The following is a 15,564-nucleotide window of genomic DNA, read 5'->3' on the forward strand; positions in this document are numbered from 1 at the left end:
GTGTGTGTGTGTGTGTGTGTGTGTGTGTGTGTTGAGTATAAATACTACAGCCACTGTGGATAAGAGTGTAGATACAGTGTTCATAACAACTGAAACAAACTGCCTGTGATGTAGCAATCCCTCTACTGGGTAGAACTCCAAGGAAATAAAGTCATTAAATAAACACCTATCTGTATGGGTATGATTATTGCAGAATCATTTACAGCTACTAAGATGTAGAATCAATCGGGATGTCCACCCATGTTTGACTAGGCATAAAAAAACTGGTAGCCCCCATGTGTAGTTAGATTAGAATATTATTCTGCTACAAAAGTGTGAAATCTTGTCAACTGTGGGGTCCCATACATATAATCACAGCACTCAAGTGGTTGAAGTAGGAAGATCATGACTTTGAGGCCAGGTCGAGGTAAGCAAACAAACAAACAAACAAACAAAAATCAACAACTATAAGACCAACTGGGGCTATACCATGAAAATATCTCCAAAATCAAAAAACAAACAAAAAACCTTCTAACAAACATACAAAGGACAATATCCTCTCATTTGTAGTAGCATGGCTAGAACTGAACAGTAGTATGTGGTCAGTCCATCTAGGCTCAGAAGCATATATGGTAACCTGTTCTGAGTTGATGGTAGTAACCTGTTCTTATTCAGTGGTGGAAGCTAAAAAAACAAAATGTTTGTCATACTGAAATAGAGACTTTAACAGAGGTCACTATGTGCTAGGAAGATCAGGGACAGGGAATAACAGGCTGAATAATCCATACCCCAAACTGGTTAGAAGTCGTTCTGATGTTCTGTAGTACAAGGGAGTAAGTTCAGTCTATACCCACTAAGCAGGTCCCTTAAAATCACAAAAAAGAGCGAAATTTGAAGATGTTCAATATGTAGCAGTGAGAGAGTGTATATGATGAGATGAAAATCTAATTCATTTGATTTAATCGTTACAGATTACATGTATGTATAAATTATATTATTGCAGGCAAAAGAAGCATAAACAGTTACCATTCAAAAAAATTAAGAAAGAAAAATAATCTGAAGTTTATATGCTTGATATCATTGGTGAACAAAGATTAGTTTTATGGTCCTTATATTCTCTGACCAAACAGGAGGAAGTCAGTTGTTCTACTACTGTAAGTTTGTGCTTCATAATTAACCTTTACTACTTACATATGGCATTTTAAAAAGTAATGTGGGCTGGAGAGATGGCTCAGTGGTTAAGAGCACTGACTGCTCTTCCAGAGGTCCTGAGTTCAGTTCCCAGCAACGACATGGTGGCTCACAACCATCTGTAATGGGATCCGATGCCCTCTTCTGCTGTGTCTGAAGATAGCTACAGTGTACTTATATAAATGAAATAAATAAGTCTTTAAAAAAAATTAATGTGTTTTTAAAAATAAACTGTAGGTAGCCAGTTTTAGCTCAAGTATTTAAAAATAGTAGTTAGCAAAAGTTTTGCACTGCACTTTCTTCTGTTAAAAGTATTAATCAGCTTCATGCACGTATTTAAGACTGTGGCATAACTTTGTATGCTGAGGTAACCCTCTAATACCTTTGACATAAAAAGAGTGCATTGGAAATCTTGGGCGCATTTCCCCCTGTGGGCAGGTTGGAAGGTTGACCAGTTATTCATTTTCTCAGATTGTTTTTTGTTTAATATTGATTTTATTTGCTCTTCTTCCCTATTTCCATCTCTTTTCCTTTCCTTTACTCTTTTGTCTTCTCCTTTTTTCTTCTTTTTCTCCTTTATCCTCAAACGAACAAATAAACCAAAAATAAATCCCTCTCAGATAAAGAAGAAATCCCTTGTGGCTGCATTTACACAGTGTTTCGCTAGGTTTTACTTCTACCATTATTTATTTTGAGATATTTGGGGCAATCTTATGGAAACTGTAAAATTGAAGAAGCCCTTTTCTATATCCTGACAACACAGGGTGCTCTCCAACATTGATTATTCCTTCATTTTTAAATCAAAATAAACACCCCAGGCCCATTTTTGCTTCTGAGGTAGTCTGTGGAACTCCTTTCCTAAGTTAATATGATCAAGATGGGATTCCTTTGGGAAATACTCTGTAATCTGAACAGGAAATTATAAGGTAAAGGATTATAATTAGCAACTCAGTGTGTAAACAAATGTGGCACGTTCTACAACAGACTACACTAAATGCTCACACATACTTGTAATAGCAGCATTTTTTGAGGCAAAAACATTATGACTGCTATGAGTCAAGGTCAGCCTGAATTACAGTGAGTTCCACTCAGCCTGGCATACAGAATAAGTCATCACTAATAAGGAAATAGACTTTTTCCTTTTTGTTTATTTTCCTCTCAGATATCACATTCCAACTGCAGTTTTCTGTGACCCTCCTCCCATCACCACTCATTACTGAATTTTACACTTCAGATGGTTAAAATTAAAAATTCTACATTTTATACACATAATTCTTAAAAGTTTCCAACTGCAGTTTCCCTTCCTCCCTCTCCCCATTCATTACTAGATTTTACACTTCAGTTGGTTAAAATGATCAAAGTGGCTAGCAGCTAACGACACTAGCTAGTGTTGTCCTACAGCACCCACATCTATATACATGAATGCTCCCCCAACATGTCCCTGCATACATATGCAGCTTTGAACATATGTACCTGTGAATGTGTACACACACACACACACACACACACACACACACACACGAGAGAGAGAGAGAGAGAGAGAGAGAGAGAGAGAGAGAGAGAGAGAGAGAGAGGCATGTGTACACACATAAGAGATAGATATACATATCTATATAGAGATATATACATATCAATACATAGAGCTGCTCACACCGTTCACGAATAGAGACAATACAGCAGGAAGAACAAGAGCTCATTCAAATGCCATTTGTGACAACAGTCAAGTATGTTATCTCTAGAGTTATTTCTGTGAAAGAATGAAATTTGAAGATTGTGTTATTTACCCCTATAGATTACATTGAACATATGAACTTTTCATAGACAATAGTGTTTAAAAAGTGTTTTAAAAAATGGGAAGGATAATTATCTGAATATAAGTAGCCAAAGCATAGTAATAAGTGAAATTGGAAATATTCAAAATGTATTTGACAGTGTTACTAGCTATAAGGAGCAGGACACCTCTGTGTAATACAGATTTTAATTTGCTTTAAAAAGAACCCAATAATCTTACACATGACCAAATGCTGTCTTATAAAGGCTGGAAGGAGCATGATGCTGCTTACTTCCACGTTACATCTCTTAAAGTGTCCTAAAGAAAAAGTTCAAGAGTTTTCAAGTTTAAAAACCTTCACTCCAATGACAAAGTCAACAATATCAATAACTTGTAAGACAGAACTTTGGCCATGTGCATGTGTAGTAGAAGCAGAATAGGAAACAGGGTGTTCTGTCATCTGTCTATCTCTAATTACACCATGGCCTGCCTTTAAGAAAAAAACGGCATTTCTATCACCCATTGGTAAGTTAACAGTAATTACTAAGAATCTACTAAGTCCTGGAGACTTTGGTAAGTGGCAAAGGTAAAAACCAACAGGACAGGGACTCTGCCCTGAAGGAAACTGTAAAGACAGGGTGGAGAGGCCCTCAGACAAAAGCTACTCTTTTATTTATTTATTTTTATTTTTTTATTACCTCTGCATTTAGCTTTTACAGTGGTACAATGTGTTTTATAGTGTTTTACAGCACTATATTTCCATTCACAAGCCTTGCTGAGTTATCAGACCTAGGGAAGCTCAGGGTTTATTTCTCACTACTTTGGGAAACAAGCCACATGGGGGAATTCCTCGCGTCAAGTTGTGTTAACATGTGCTCTTATGTCTAAGTCTAGTACACACAGAATTAACTACAGGGAATGAAAAAAATTCGAGATAGAAACTTAAGCCATCTTAATTTGGTCTACTAAAGAATTCAGCTGGGCGGCTAAACACTTCAGACGGCAAAGTTAACAGTAGGTTGCATTGCATCTTACAACAACCGTTCTCCCAGCCTCCTGAATCAAGTCTACAGAATGGCATGTAGAAATTTTATCTTCCCCTTAGTGTTCATGCCGCACAGATGTTTTAAATGTTAACGAAAATAAACAGAAACCCTGGGAGATATGCTGCTACTAAGACTCAGGCACCTTGGTGTATTCTACATAGAGTCAAGAGGTCAGGGCCCACCCTGGTTATTTGCTCTCCCTTCTGTGTTCACAGCTGAGAAAATTAAATAAGAAGAGTTTGTTGTTGCTGCTTCTGGGGTTTTGAAAGAGAATGGCTTCCACAAGCTTGTATGTTTGAATGCTTGGTCCCCAGTTAGAAAAACTGGCTGGGAGAGACTAGGAGGTATGGCTTTATTGAAGTGGGCATGGTTTTGTTGGATGAGGTGGGTCACTGGGAGGGGTGGGCCTTGAAATGTCAAAAGCAGGCCTAGTCTTTCTGCCTGAAAACTGTGGGTCAGATGTGAGACCTCAGTTACAGCCGCAGGGGCACACCTGCCTGTCCACTTCTGTGCTCTTAGGCAAGATGCACAGGCTAACTCCCTGAAACTATGAGCAAGCCCCAATTTAACGATTTCTCTTATAGTTTGCCTTGATCATGGTGTGTCTCATAGTATCAGAAGAGTGACGGATACACTATAGCTGTTGTTGTTTCCAATAAATAGAACTAAGGATTATACATGATTATACATCAGGGACAAAACCAGATGTTGGTGGCAGGATGGTCAACAAAATCAGTAATGTTCCTGCATATGTAAAATATACCTTCCTTCCAAATTCTTGTCACTGGGAACACAGACTGCTGGGACCATGTGTACAAACACCATTCACAGAGGTTCCTAAGATAACCAAATATATATATAAACTTATGCACAATTAATCAGCCTAATAAAGAAGAGATACAGGCAATTTAAGATCAAAAGGGATGGTCAGAGAAGTACCATCGATCAAATGAGCAGCACTGATAATTGCTGAACGACAGTAAAATCAACACACAGCACCACCAGCGGGCACCAGAAGGCCCCAGGAAGAGCGACACCTTCTTATACGTACCGATTCCTTTAATGAGGTGGCAGTTTGGAAGGTCTACAGATTCTACTTCTCTGGAGGCTTTAAGTCGACTTCTGTTGGAAAGCAAAAGAAAACTGTTTGTGTATGTGTTCCCTGACAGTCGGGCCGCGTGGAATGTTACATTTCCCACAGCGGTTCCCACAGCGCATACAGTTACGAGTCAAAACTGGAGTTTGGTGTGTGCGCCTCTCTGTTCCAGTCTCTGCCTTCCACACCTAGAGAAACTGAATAGAAAGATGCCTGGGCCTGGATAACTTAGCACCTATGGGTCCATGCCAAGTACACACTGTGGCTGTTCATAGCATATGTAAAATTTACAAATAAGATCTTAAAAGTTATTATTGTATGCGTGGATGACGTGTGTGTTGAGAGGGTGACAGCAGGTCGCAGAATACGAGTGTGGGGTCAGAGGACAGTAGTGTGGTTAGTTCTCTCCTTGCACCCTTCACATGGATTCTGAGGGTAGAATTCACTGCGCCAAGCCTGTAGAGTAAGCACTATATCCTCTGAGCCATCTTTCTAGTGTCCAAATAAGAATAATAAACTCAAATAATATTACATTACTTGAAATGTAGCCATAAAGAAAATGAACAGTATGTGAGTGTAAATGCAGTAAAAGTACATTGAATAAATGAAAGTTTTAAGACAAATGTAATAGAATATGATAAATCTTACTCCCACATGTCCCTAGAGCAATTGAGGAGGCAAAGTACAATAAGAAGGATAAATAATTGAAGCAGCTGTAGCAAAATCAGTATGGATCCAAATGATGCCAGTGGTTACAGTGATCAAGGGAAGAAATAGTAAAAACATCTATAATGGTAATATATAGTATTATTTAAGTATTACTATAAACATCTATATACTACTATAGTAGTAAAATATTGATAATGGTAATATGTAGTATTATTTAAATATTATTCTATACATTATCTATATACTACTATAATAGTAAAAATATCTACTTGACACAGGGCTAAGCTGGCTACAATTTAATCCAATATACTCTCAGTGAACTTAGTTCTTCAACTAACCTCATGAACTAGGTACCATCAGACCCATGGGTACCATCAGAGCCGTCTTACACACAATAAAACCAGCTCAGAGAGACAGGAGCAAGTTTCCTTGCAACTGTTTGGCAGTCTTAACTCGTCTCATGGTACTTTTCTCCTAGAGGAGTGAAGAGACCTGGGTTCTTGGGTTATCAGTAGCACAGCCATGACCCCGGGCAGGTCAGTGGCTTTCTGCTGGCCTCGGTCTTTCTCGTGGATACAGTAAGGATCAACCTAGAAAACTTCCTGATTCCACTGACATTGTGTGGCTCCAGAAATGTGCAGATACATCTGGTCCATGAGTTCTGGGAAGCATCCTGTGTTGGTCTGGATGCTGACTTTACACCACTTGCTTATGAAGCCTGCTATACTGTACACAACTAGGGAAGATAACAGCTGGACGACCGTTAAGTCGATGAACTATGTGATTAAACGCAATCTGTTTCCGATAACAGGTTCAGCTGCATCTGTGAGCCATTTGTTTCAGAGTGAACTTGGGTTACTAAAGAGGGCAATCTTCTGCTAGGTTAGTTGCACTGGGCCATCTTTAGAGATACAGTCTGCCTACTATTAAAACTGTAGAGTTATGTTACCGCAAACTGAGTGTGACCTTTAGTTAATCAAATAATTTTCGCCTGGCTCTTCTTTATTATAAAATGAAAAGGAGATTTATTTAAATCCTCTGAGGCTCAATACAGCAGGGGTTAACTACCAGCCATTTGCCCGGGAAGGGCTCACTGCCTCTGCCTGTAGACCCCAAATGCAATGGCTCCCCGAGAAACAGCATCGTCTCCGCTGTTCAACCTTCTTTCATTGTCTTCCCACTGTGGAGCTGGGAGGACCCCTGACTTTTTTGCATTTAGGTGTACTCGGAGGAATTAAGTTTTGAAAGACTTGTGTTCCGAAATCGGAAAAGCCCCCAAAGGAGAGTCAGCTGCCGCCTCCTTCCTCTTCCACAACTGAAACGCATGCACAGTGCTTGGCCCATCAGCAGCTGTTCTGCACGCTTGAGAAAGAGAAAGATGAAGAGGTAAAGTCAAGAGGGTAGGGTTAGATCACACAAGTATCCAAATAATCTAGTTGCTTGTTTGCCTTGTGTTTCTCTCAACACAGAAAATCCAAGTTACTGGTCAAGGGTATAGGGTAAACAGAATCTTCACATGCTTTGAGCTATCTGGCCTCAAACTATAGACTCTTAACTGACAGTCATTAATTGGACACCAATCTCTTTTTATTTCTGGAGACAGCAGTCCCCACCCAGAGTGGATCCAGACAGAGAGCTGTTAGCTCTCATTTTACCTGGCGACAGGTAGCAGTTTAGACACACAACACAATGGTGTAACCTGCTGAATAAAGAGAACCCTGCAATCAGCAGCCAGCCTTTCCTCTTCCCCGGGTCTCACTGCCCATGAGTTTTAAAAAAAAAAAAAAAAAAAAAAAAAAAAACAAGTTGACAGTTCTTTATCTTCAGTGTACACATGTATAGAAAAAGGGGGCCTTTATCTTCTATACACAGGCTTAGAAAGCCCTTTGGAATTGATCCCTACGTCCCCTGTGATGCTTACACTAGGTAACTGAAATTTGTGCTTCGGCATGCAAACCTGGGGAATTTTGCTCAACCACAGAGAAGCCAGGAAGCTGTGTGGGAACTGGGCCATAGTGTACTAAAACCTAAAGAGCTGGCCTAGAGTGCAGACACAGTGCTAAGGAGTTTCCCGTTGGGCTTTCCCAGCTAAATTGCTCCAGAAGTCAATTATTTACATGTGAATTAGAGAAAGGAAGCTATTTGTCTAAGAAGTCAGTGAAAGGCAGAAATGTAAAAGAGCATTCTAGTCAAGTGTCAATAAATGTACCTTTGGGGTTGAGGCTATAGATCAGCTGGTGGAGGGCTTGCCTAAGCGCATACAAAACCCTGACTTCACTCTCTAACTCCACATAAACTGGGTTTGGCTGCAAAAGTTTGTAATCTTAGGAATACAAACAAAATTTGAGGCCAGCCTGGGCTACATGAGACCCTGTACTTTTTTCTTTCAAGGTTTATTTGTTTATTGCTTAGTATAAAGACGTCCTATACTTATTTAATATATGTGTATGCGTATATGTTGTTTGTGGGGTGCGAGGATATGTGTATCTGCATGAGGTCAACCTCAGCTGTCTACATCAGTAGCTGGCAACATAATTTTTTGAAAGAGGATCTTCCACTAAACTTGGAGCTCACTGATGGGTTAAACTGCCTGGCCAATGAGCTTCACGGGTTTGCCTGTATCTATTCCTTACTCCCTACTCAGAAGTGTGAGCTGGGTTTATAGGCACACACTCCTGTGGGTGACTTTTATGTGGATGCTGGGGATCTGAACTTACATCCTCACGCTTGCCCTGTGGCCACTTTACTGACTGAGCCATCTCCATAGGCCAAGAAGTTCTATACTTTGAACAAAGTGATCAGCACATCGTAGTCTCGCAATAAATGCTGGGGGCAGGGGGATGGATGGCCAAAACATAGATTAAAAAGTCTGCCCCTTCTGAAGTAGGCTGAAGAAAACTCTACCCACTTCCCATTAGAGCTGTGAGAAAAGGCAGTGGGCAGCAGTGGCTCAGTGTACAGGAGTACTCGCCACTCCATCTCAATGATGTGAGTCTTATTTCTAGAACTGGAGGTAGGTAGAGAGAACTGACTCCTAGTGGTTGGTTGCCCTCCAACCACATTCACACATATGTGTATACATTACACACTCACACACACACTAATTATAACAATAAAATATATTAAAGTTCTGAAGGTATAAGCTTCAAGCAAATTGTTGAGACTTATGTCTCGGGGTTCCTGCCCACACTTTGTTTTTTCTCTAGTGTACTCAAATCTCATGACTTGTCCAAGTCTGTCAGACAGACAGACAGCAACTAGCTTGGGAGTGCTGGCCTACTTCTATTTTCTCCTCTGTTGCTCAAGAAGGGAGGGGCAGAAAGGGTGGCTACAGAGCATCCTCCTCCGGAGGGGGGGGGACTTAGCCAGCTACAGCTCAGTGGGATAAACGACAACTTCAATGACATTTATCCATTGGGGACAAACTTAATGAAAGTGTATCCACTGTTTAGTTAAAACTCAAGTCAAAATTTAAGTGGGCATCCTGGGAGAGAGAAACAGCTTGACAGCCAGCATCCCATAATTAATAATTAAACAAACAGAGAGAAGATACTGGGTAGAGCAAAAGGAATGCACAACCCAGGGGCCCCTTCTCCTTGCTCTGAAAGCCTTTCCTGCAGGGATCTCGGAGCCTGCTGCTTTTTGAAGTAGACCCTACTGGTCTGAGAGAAGGTTGCCTTTGTTCATGTCACCATACTACAGGCAGGAGAGTCAGGCTACGTGCCAGTCACATGGTCACCATATGCAATATAGAGTGCTCGGCTAAATCTACCTTTAGGGAAATGGTGTCTCAAATTGCGAGCTTATTCTAAAATGTGTTATATGTACATTGTGCTAAAGAATGACGTGGGCAGCTGAGAAAGCTCGGTGGGTAAAGTGCTTCCTGCACAATCGCAGGGACCCGAGTGTCATCCTTAGCACCTGTGTGAAAGCTGAATGCAGTGGAACAGGTCTGGGAAGGAGGGACAGGAGGGTCCATGGAGTCTGCTGGTGAGCCAGTGTAGCTGAATCTATTAGCTCCTGGCTCAATGAGAGACCCTGTTTTTAAACATAATGTAGAAAACAATTGAGGAAGACACTCAATGTTCACCTCTGGCCTCCATGGGAACATACACACTCATGCACACATATAAATGCATACATGCACAAACATACATATAGTACACACACACACACACACACACACACACACACACACACACACACACAATGATTCTCTGCTAATCTGAAATTCCAACTTACCTGGAAAAACCTGATTGTTTTTTGGGGAGGCTGGGGTGGGGGAGGGGCAATCCAACTATATAACATTTCCCCCCACATTCTTACATCACTCTATTCGGAGCTTCAACTTACCAATGAAGTCACCAAGTCACCAGCTCCAAAAACACTGCTCATCGAAGTTTATCTTAGCCAGAGCTTTGTAATGAAAGCTTGCACCAAGTTGTAAATTACCTACCGTCTGCCCCTCTACATTCAGTGTATGCATGTTTGTGTACATTTGCCTGTGCATGTGTGAGTGCATGTGCATGAATGTGTGTGTGTACATGTACATGTGTCCATGTGTGTTTGTGTGTGTGTTTGTTTGTGTGTGCATGTGTGCCTGTGTGGTGTCTATGTGTTGTGGATGTGTGGAGATATTTATATATATGTATGTATATATGTATAGTTTGTATGTATATATGTATGTGGAGATATTTATATATATGTATGTATATATGTATATTTTGTATGTATATATGTATACTCATATATACATACAAAAATCCCATGAGGACACTGGGTACCTTCCTCTATTGCTCTCCATCGTATTGCCTATGGACAGTCTGGCCTTACAGGCCAGCATGGCCATGTAGGATTTTTGCATGTGTCCTTTGAGTTCAAACTTGGGTCTTCATACGTGCATCACACGCCCTCTACTAGCCATCTCCTCAGCCATAACCCTGATGGGTATATTTACTTTTTCTTAATTTGTGACTATACCTGTCAATCCAAGAGACTTCAACTTTGGACCTTAATGTGAGTAAGGGAAGGGGGAAGAGTTGAGTACTCTTTGAGAAAATTTCAGTTTACGGAAACAATGATGGCTTGACCATCGGTGATAACTGAAGGAATCTAGGAATTTTCGTGTCCCATTTTTACTACTGAAAGCTGAGTGGACTGCACAGAAGCACCTAACTGCAAGAGCCTAAAGAGTGCAGGAAAAACCACCAACGGACTATACCAAACTGGGCAGCTTCTGTCAAATGAAACAAGCGATCAACAGAGTTAAGAAACGCCCCCACAGAATGGGAGGATGCATTCGCAATAGCATTGCTAACAGCCAGAACCTGTCAGCAACTTGCATTAGCTCACACCTAACTCATTAGCAAACAGAGCAATGCAAACAAACAAAACCCCAACAACCCAGTTTCCAAATAAGCAAAAACCCTGAGTGGAGACTTCTTGGAAAAAGATAAATGATGGCCACTGTGGTTATGAAGAAATAACCTACATCCCTGATAATCAGGGAAGTGCAAATAAAACGTTCTAAGAGATACAATCTTGCTCGAGTTACAATGACTGCTGCCAAAAAGAGAGAAAGCAGCAGTGAGCTCATCTCTACTCTGGAGCTTGGACACGTGCTCCCACATGCTCCCACGTACACGGCACTGAACCACTGAGTCACACACCCTGTTCAGAAAGACATCCTTTACTTTCTGTGGGTGGAAAGGATTATGACATTGTGAAACGGAGATGGAGATGTGTTACAACTTGTTAAAGAGTAAGTCTCATATATGACCAGCAATCCCAGGACTGGATATATATCCAAAGGGAGAGAAGTCAGTGCTGAAGGGATACTTGCATCCCAGCAGTTTTTCAGTATACATAACAGGCCCCAAGTAGGAACAGCCTAAAGGCCCTCCCATCAGCAGATAAATGGGAAAGGACAGTGTGGGGGGACTTATACGACAGGTACAGTGAAAGAAAGGGAGCATAGAGGCATGGTGTTGCATGTATGTGATTTTCGTACTCAGAAGACTGAGGCAAGGAAAGTTTCATGACACAGATGCCAGTATGGGCTAGGAGAGACCCTGTCTTAAAGAGCCAGGAAGGAAGGAAAGAATGAAGGAGGGAGGGAAGGGAAGGAAAGGTGAGGGGAGGGAAGGAAAGGAAGAAATGAAGGAAGCAAGAATGAAAAATAGGAAAATTCACAGATATGTGTGAAAATCACTAATAGAAATTGAATATAAAAGTAGTTGCCCCATAGGAGGAACAAACAATATGAACTAACCAGTACCTCCAGAGCTCCCTGGGACTAAACCACCAACCAGAGAAAACACATGGTGAGACTCGTGGCTCCAGCTACATATGTAGCAGAGGATGGCCTAGTTGGTCATCAGTGGGAGGAGAGGCCTTTGGTCCTGTGAAGGTTCTATGCCCCAGTGTAGGGGAATGCCAGAGTCAGGAATGGGAGTGGGTGGGTTGGGGAGCAGGGGGAGGGGAAAAGGGATAGAGGGGTTTCGCAGGGGAAACCAAGAGAGGGGATAACATTTGAAATGTAAATAAAGAAAATATCTAATAAAAAAATAAGAAAAGTAGTTACCCAAGTATAAGGCTGAGCCAGTGGCGGTGGTAGCAAGGCTGGCCAAAGGGCAGAATGGTCTGATTAGAAGACAGGCAGTGCAGTGACTAGAGCTAATAGTAGTGTATGCTTCAAATCAGGAAGAAAGAATGTTTAATATTCTCATCTCAAAGAAATCAAGTGCTTACGGTGACTGTTGTGCTAATCATTACAGATCTCAATATATATATATATATATATATATATATATATATATATATATATATACCTTAACCCATAAGTATGTGTGTTTATTATTTACCGATTAAATCAAAGCTTAGCCCAAAACCCATCCAATGCATTCCAATGCACAGAGAGTCTACAGGAGCAGAAGCATTTCTGTGCCATGACAATTGGAGCCACATTGCCATTCCTTGCCACAGGCATAAGGCTGGCTTCCTCCCTGTTCCAGTGCTCCCACCCCGTCTACTTCTCACAGGGCCTAATCCCCAAGTGAAGCTGCAGCTATGGGACACTGGAATTGCCTTGCAAGCCGTACTATCACTTTGGTTTGACTCTTACTTGGGAATACAGTCTGGGTCTCCTTTATCATTCCCAAAGTGATTTCCCCATGCCTAGTCCAGCATCACTCAATGCTTGACACATACCATACACAAGGATTGCCAAGAGAGGGGTGTGCTTCGTGTTCTGATTCTGTAGTGTGGGGCTGGGGCTGGAATCCTAAGCTTCATGCATTCTGGGCAAAGTGCTCAGTCCCTGAGCTATATTGCACATCATTAGCAAAGATCTAAATGTAATAAATAAATAAATAAATAAATAAATAAATAAATAAATAAATAAATGGAAGGAAGGAAGGAAGAGAAGAGAAGAGAAGAAAAGAGAAGAAAGAAAATCTGACTGTCATGCTGGCGTGTGCCTATAATAGCAGAAGTCAGAAGACCAAAGATCCTGAGTTTCGAGACCAGACTGAACTTCAAAACAGAGGATACACAGTGAGACTTCATCTCAAAACCAAGAATTAATTTAAAATTTAGAAAAGCACCCAAAACCCAAGGCCTAGGCCCCATCAGGACCAACTGAATTAGAATGTTTCACATGGTGCTACTTGGACGCCAAGACTCCGGGAGATCCCAATATCCAGGCTACATTGCTCTGCCCTTCGGGCTTATTTGTACAATGCAAGACTCATTGCAGTTTGCTGTTAAACAACCAATGAGCGCCAGCGCTTCCCCTTTGCCCATCAGAGAGAGGCCCAACACTGCAGTGTCAAGCACACACTTCAGACTTGCCCTCCTTCCTCATCTGTGTCTATGTTGCCTTCCAGAACACCTACAGAAGACCTGTCTTTTCTCTTTAACTCTATAAGGAGTTTCATTTTTCTGTCTTGAATAGCTAGTTTCAATATTTCTCTCCTCTCCCGAAACAGAAAGGACTCTATTTAGGGATTCCAATTCTCTACAGGAGCCTGGGGCCGAGGTATATCTACTACCTAGTAGGCACTCAACCCTTCTGGAACACTTTTGCAAGAACTTTCTAAAGTTTGAATTGGTGACTTGAAAGCATTATGTCTACCCAGAACGAACAATAGCTCGCTCTGCTTCTGGGACTTCTGGTCAATAAATAAGGAAATGATGTAAGAACAGTAGCTGTCTCTCCCAAGCGTCTTTGATCTCCAGCACCAAGACTGAAACCCTGAAGTTTCCCCAACTATTATGCTGGGGAGGGATGGGTTCCGGCTGAGCAGAACAGCACCAGTGACCTGAAATGAAGCTGTATAATTAGAGCGTCCACGCATGAGTAATGGTTTTGTTTTCAAATTAAAGCACTGGGCTTGCCCTTGGGAAATTTGCAAAGCTCTCTCTTGTCAGCCTAGGCAGAGGAGCCTCGCCACCAGCAAAGGCTGGAAAACTTTTTCCCAAAGCGTCTAGGTCTTGGTGGAAGTGGGTTGGGCCGGTTAAACGGAGCACCGGTAGCGATCCGAAGTTCTTCCTTCCATCCGGTCCCCCAACTAAACAAGCTCTCTCTCCAGAGCACCCCACCCCCGCGCGCTCCCCAATCAGTTCGGCCGTCCCAGCCTAGGGACCCGCGACCCGGGACCCTCGGCAGCACCTACCTGAGCGCCAGGAACCGCTCACCCAGCAACGCCAGCCCGATGCCCAGCAAACTCAAAGCCACCATCCGGCCCATGGCGGGGGACCGGCCCGCCGTCTGGCTCAGGCCTGACCGGGCAGCACGGGACGCTGGGCCAGCTCCCCGCCCCGAGCGCAGAGCCGCGCCCGATCCCCGCCCCAAGCGCCGGCTCTGCAGCCCAGGCTCCGCCCGGCGCCGCGACCTCGGAGCACATCCGCACATGCCCGCGTGGGAACCCAACTGAACTTGATTCCTTTCACAAACACCCCGCCAAGCCTCCGAGCCTCGCGCAGCTGCACCTGCTCAGCTCCCTGAAAACTTTAGGGTGGCCCCTGCGGAGTTCTCTTGATTTAGTTAAGTTTGGGCTTGCTTTTTGCTGTTTTGGCCTGGTGTTTGAGGATACTCCACTCCTCTGTTGTGTTTATTTTTGGTTTTGAGAAGCTAGGAAACAAACCCAGGACTTTGTTCATATTAGGCTAATACTGAGCCATATCTACAGTCAGAGAATAGTTTTGTTATTGAACACATATGTGTGTATAACATTTCTATATTTAAATGTAAAATATATTAGATAATAATTATTAAACAACACAGAAAGTATATTAAATATATGGAATCTATTAAAATTGTACTTTTAAATGCTCTTATTGTTTTGAAGGCAAGGTCTCATGTGGTCCAGGCTGGTAGGGAACTTCTGATCGGTCTACCTCCATATGCCAAGTTCTTGGGCCACTCGGGGCCCTGCCTAGAATAATATGTTTTGGTTTAATTCTTTATTTCATATGCATGGATGTTTTGCTTGTATGTATGTATATGTACCAAATCCATGCCTGGTATCTACAGAGGTCAGAAAAGGGTGCCCACTACTCCAGGAAATACAGCCAGAGTTCTTAGTGCTGAGGCATCTCTCTAGTTCAGACATTTTAAATAATCCTTTCCTTTTTGTTTGTTTGTTTGTTTGTTTTCTTCTTTAGTTGGGAAAAAATGGTTCTGCATAGGTCTTATATAAAAAGCTAGAGTTGGGATTTTATATTAAGATTTATATTAGACTAAGACACCTCAAACTCAGGACTCTTTGGAGTACTAATCGATTTTTTTCTTCTTTCTCCCTTTTCATTTT

At 41.9% G+C, this 15,564-nt stretch overlaps 1 protein-coding gene across 1 annotated transcript in view; it reads right to left on the reverse strand.

Annotated features, from left to right (window-relative positions):
* Pon2 (paraoxonase 2) overlaps window positions 1–14,583 on the reverse strand; it is a 33,511-nt gene extending 18,928 nt beyond the window's left edge. The window contains exons 1-2 of the mRNA XM_021189233.1: window positions 14,428–14,583; window positions 5,039–5,109 (exon numbers count right to left, since the gene is read on the reverse strand). Coding sequence (XP_021044892.1) covers window positions 5,039–5,109; window positions 14,428–14,501 — 145 coding nt within the window. The 5' untranslated portion in view covers window positions 14,502–14,583. The remainder of the gene's footprint in view (window positions 1–5,038; window positions 5,110–14,427) is intronic.
* Between the last annotated feature and the right edge of the window lie 981 nt (window positions 14,584–15,564).

The sequence above is a fragment of the Mus pahari genome, chromosome 2 (genome assembly GCF_900095145.1).
Source record: "Mus pahari chromosome 2, PAHARI_EIJ_v1.1, whole genome shotgun sequence".
NCBI lineage: Eukaryota > Metazoa > Chordata > Mammalia > Rodentia > Muridae > Mus > Mus pahari.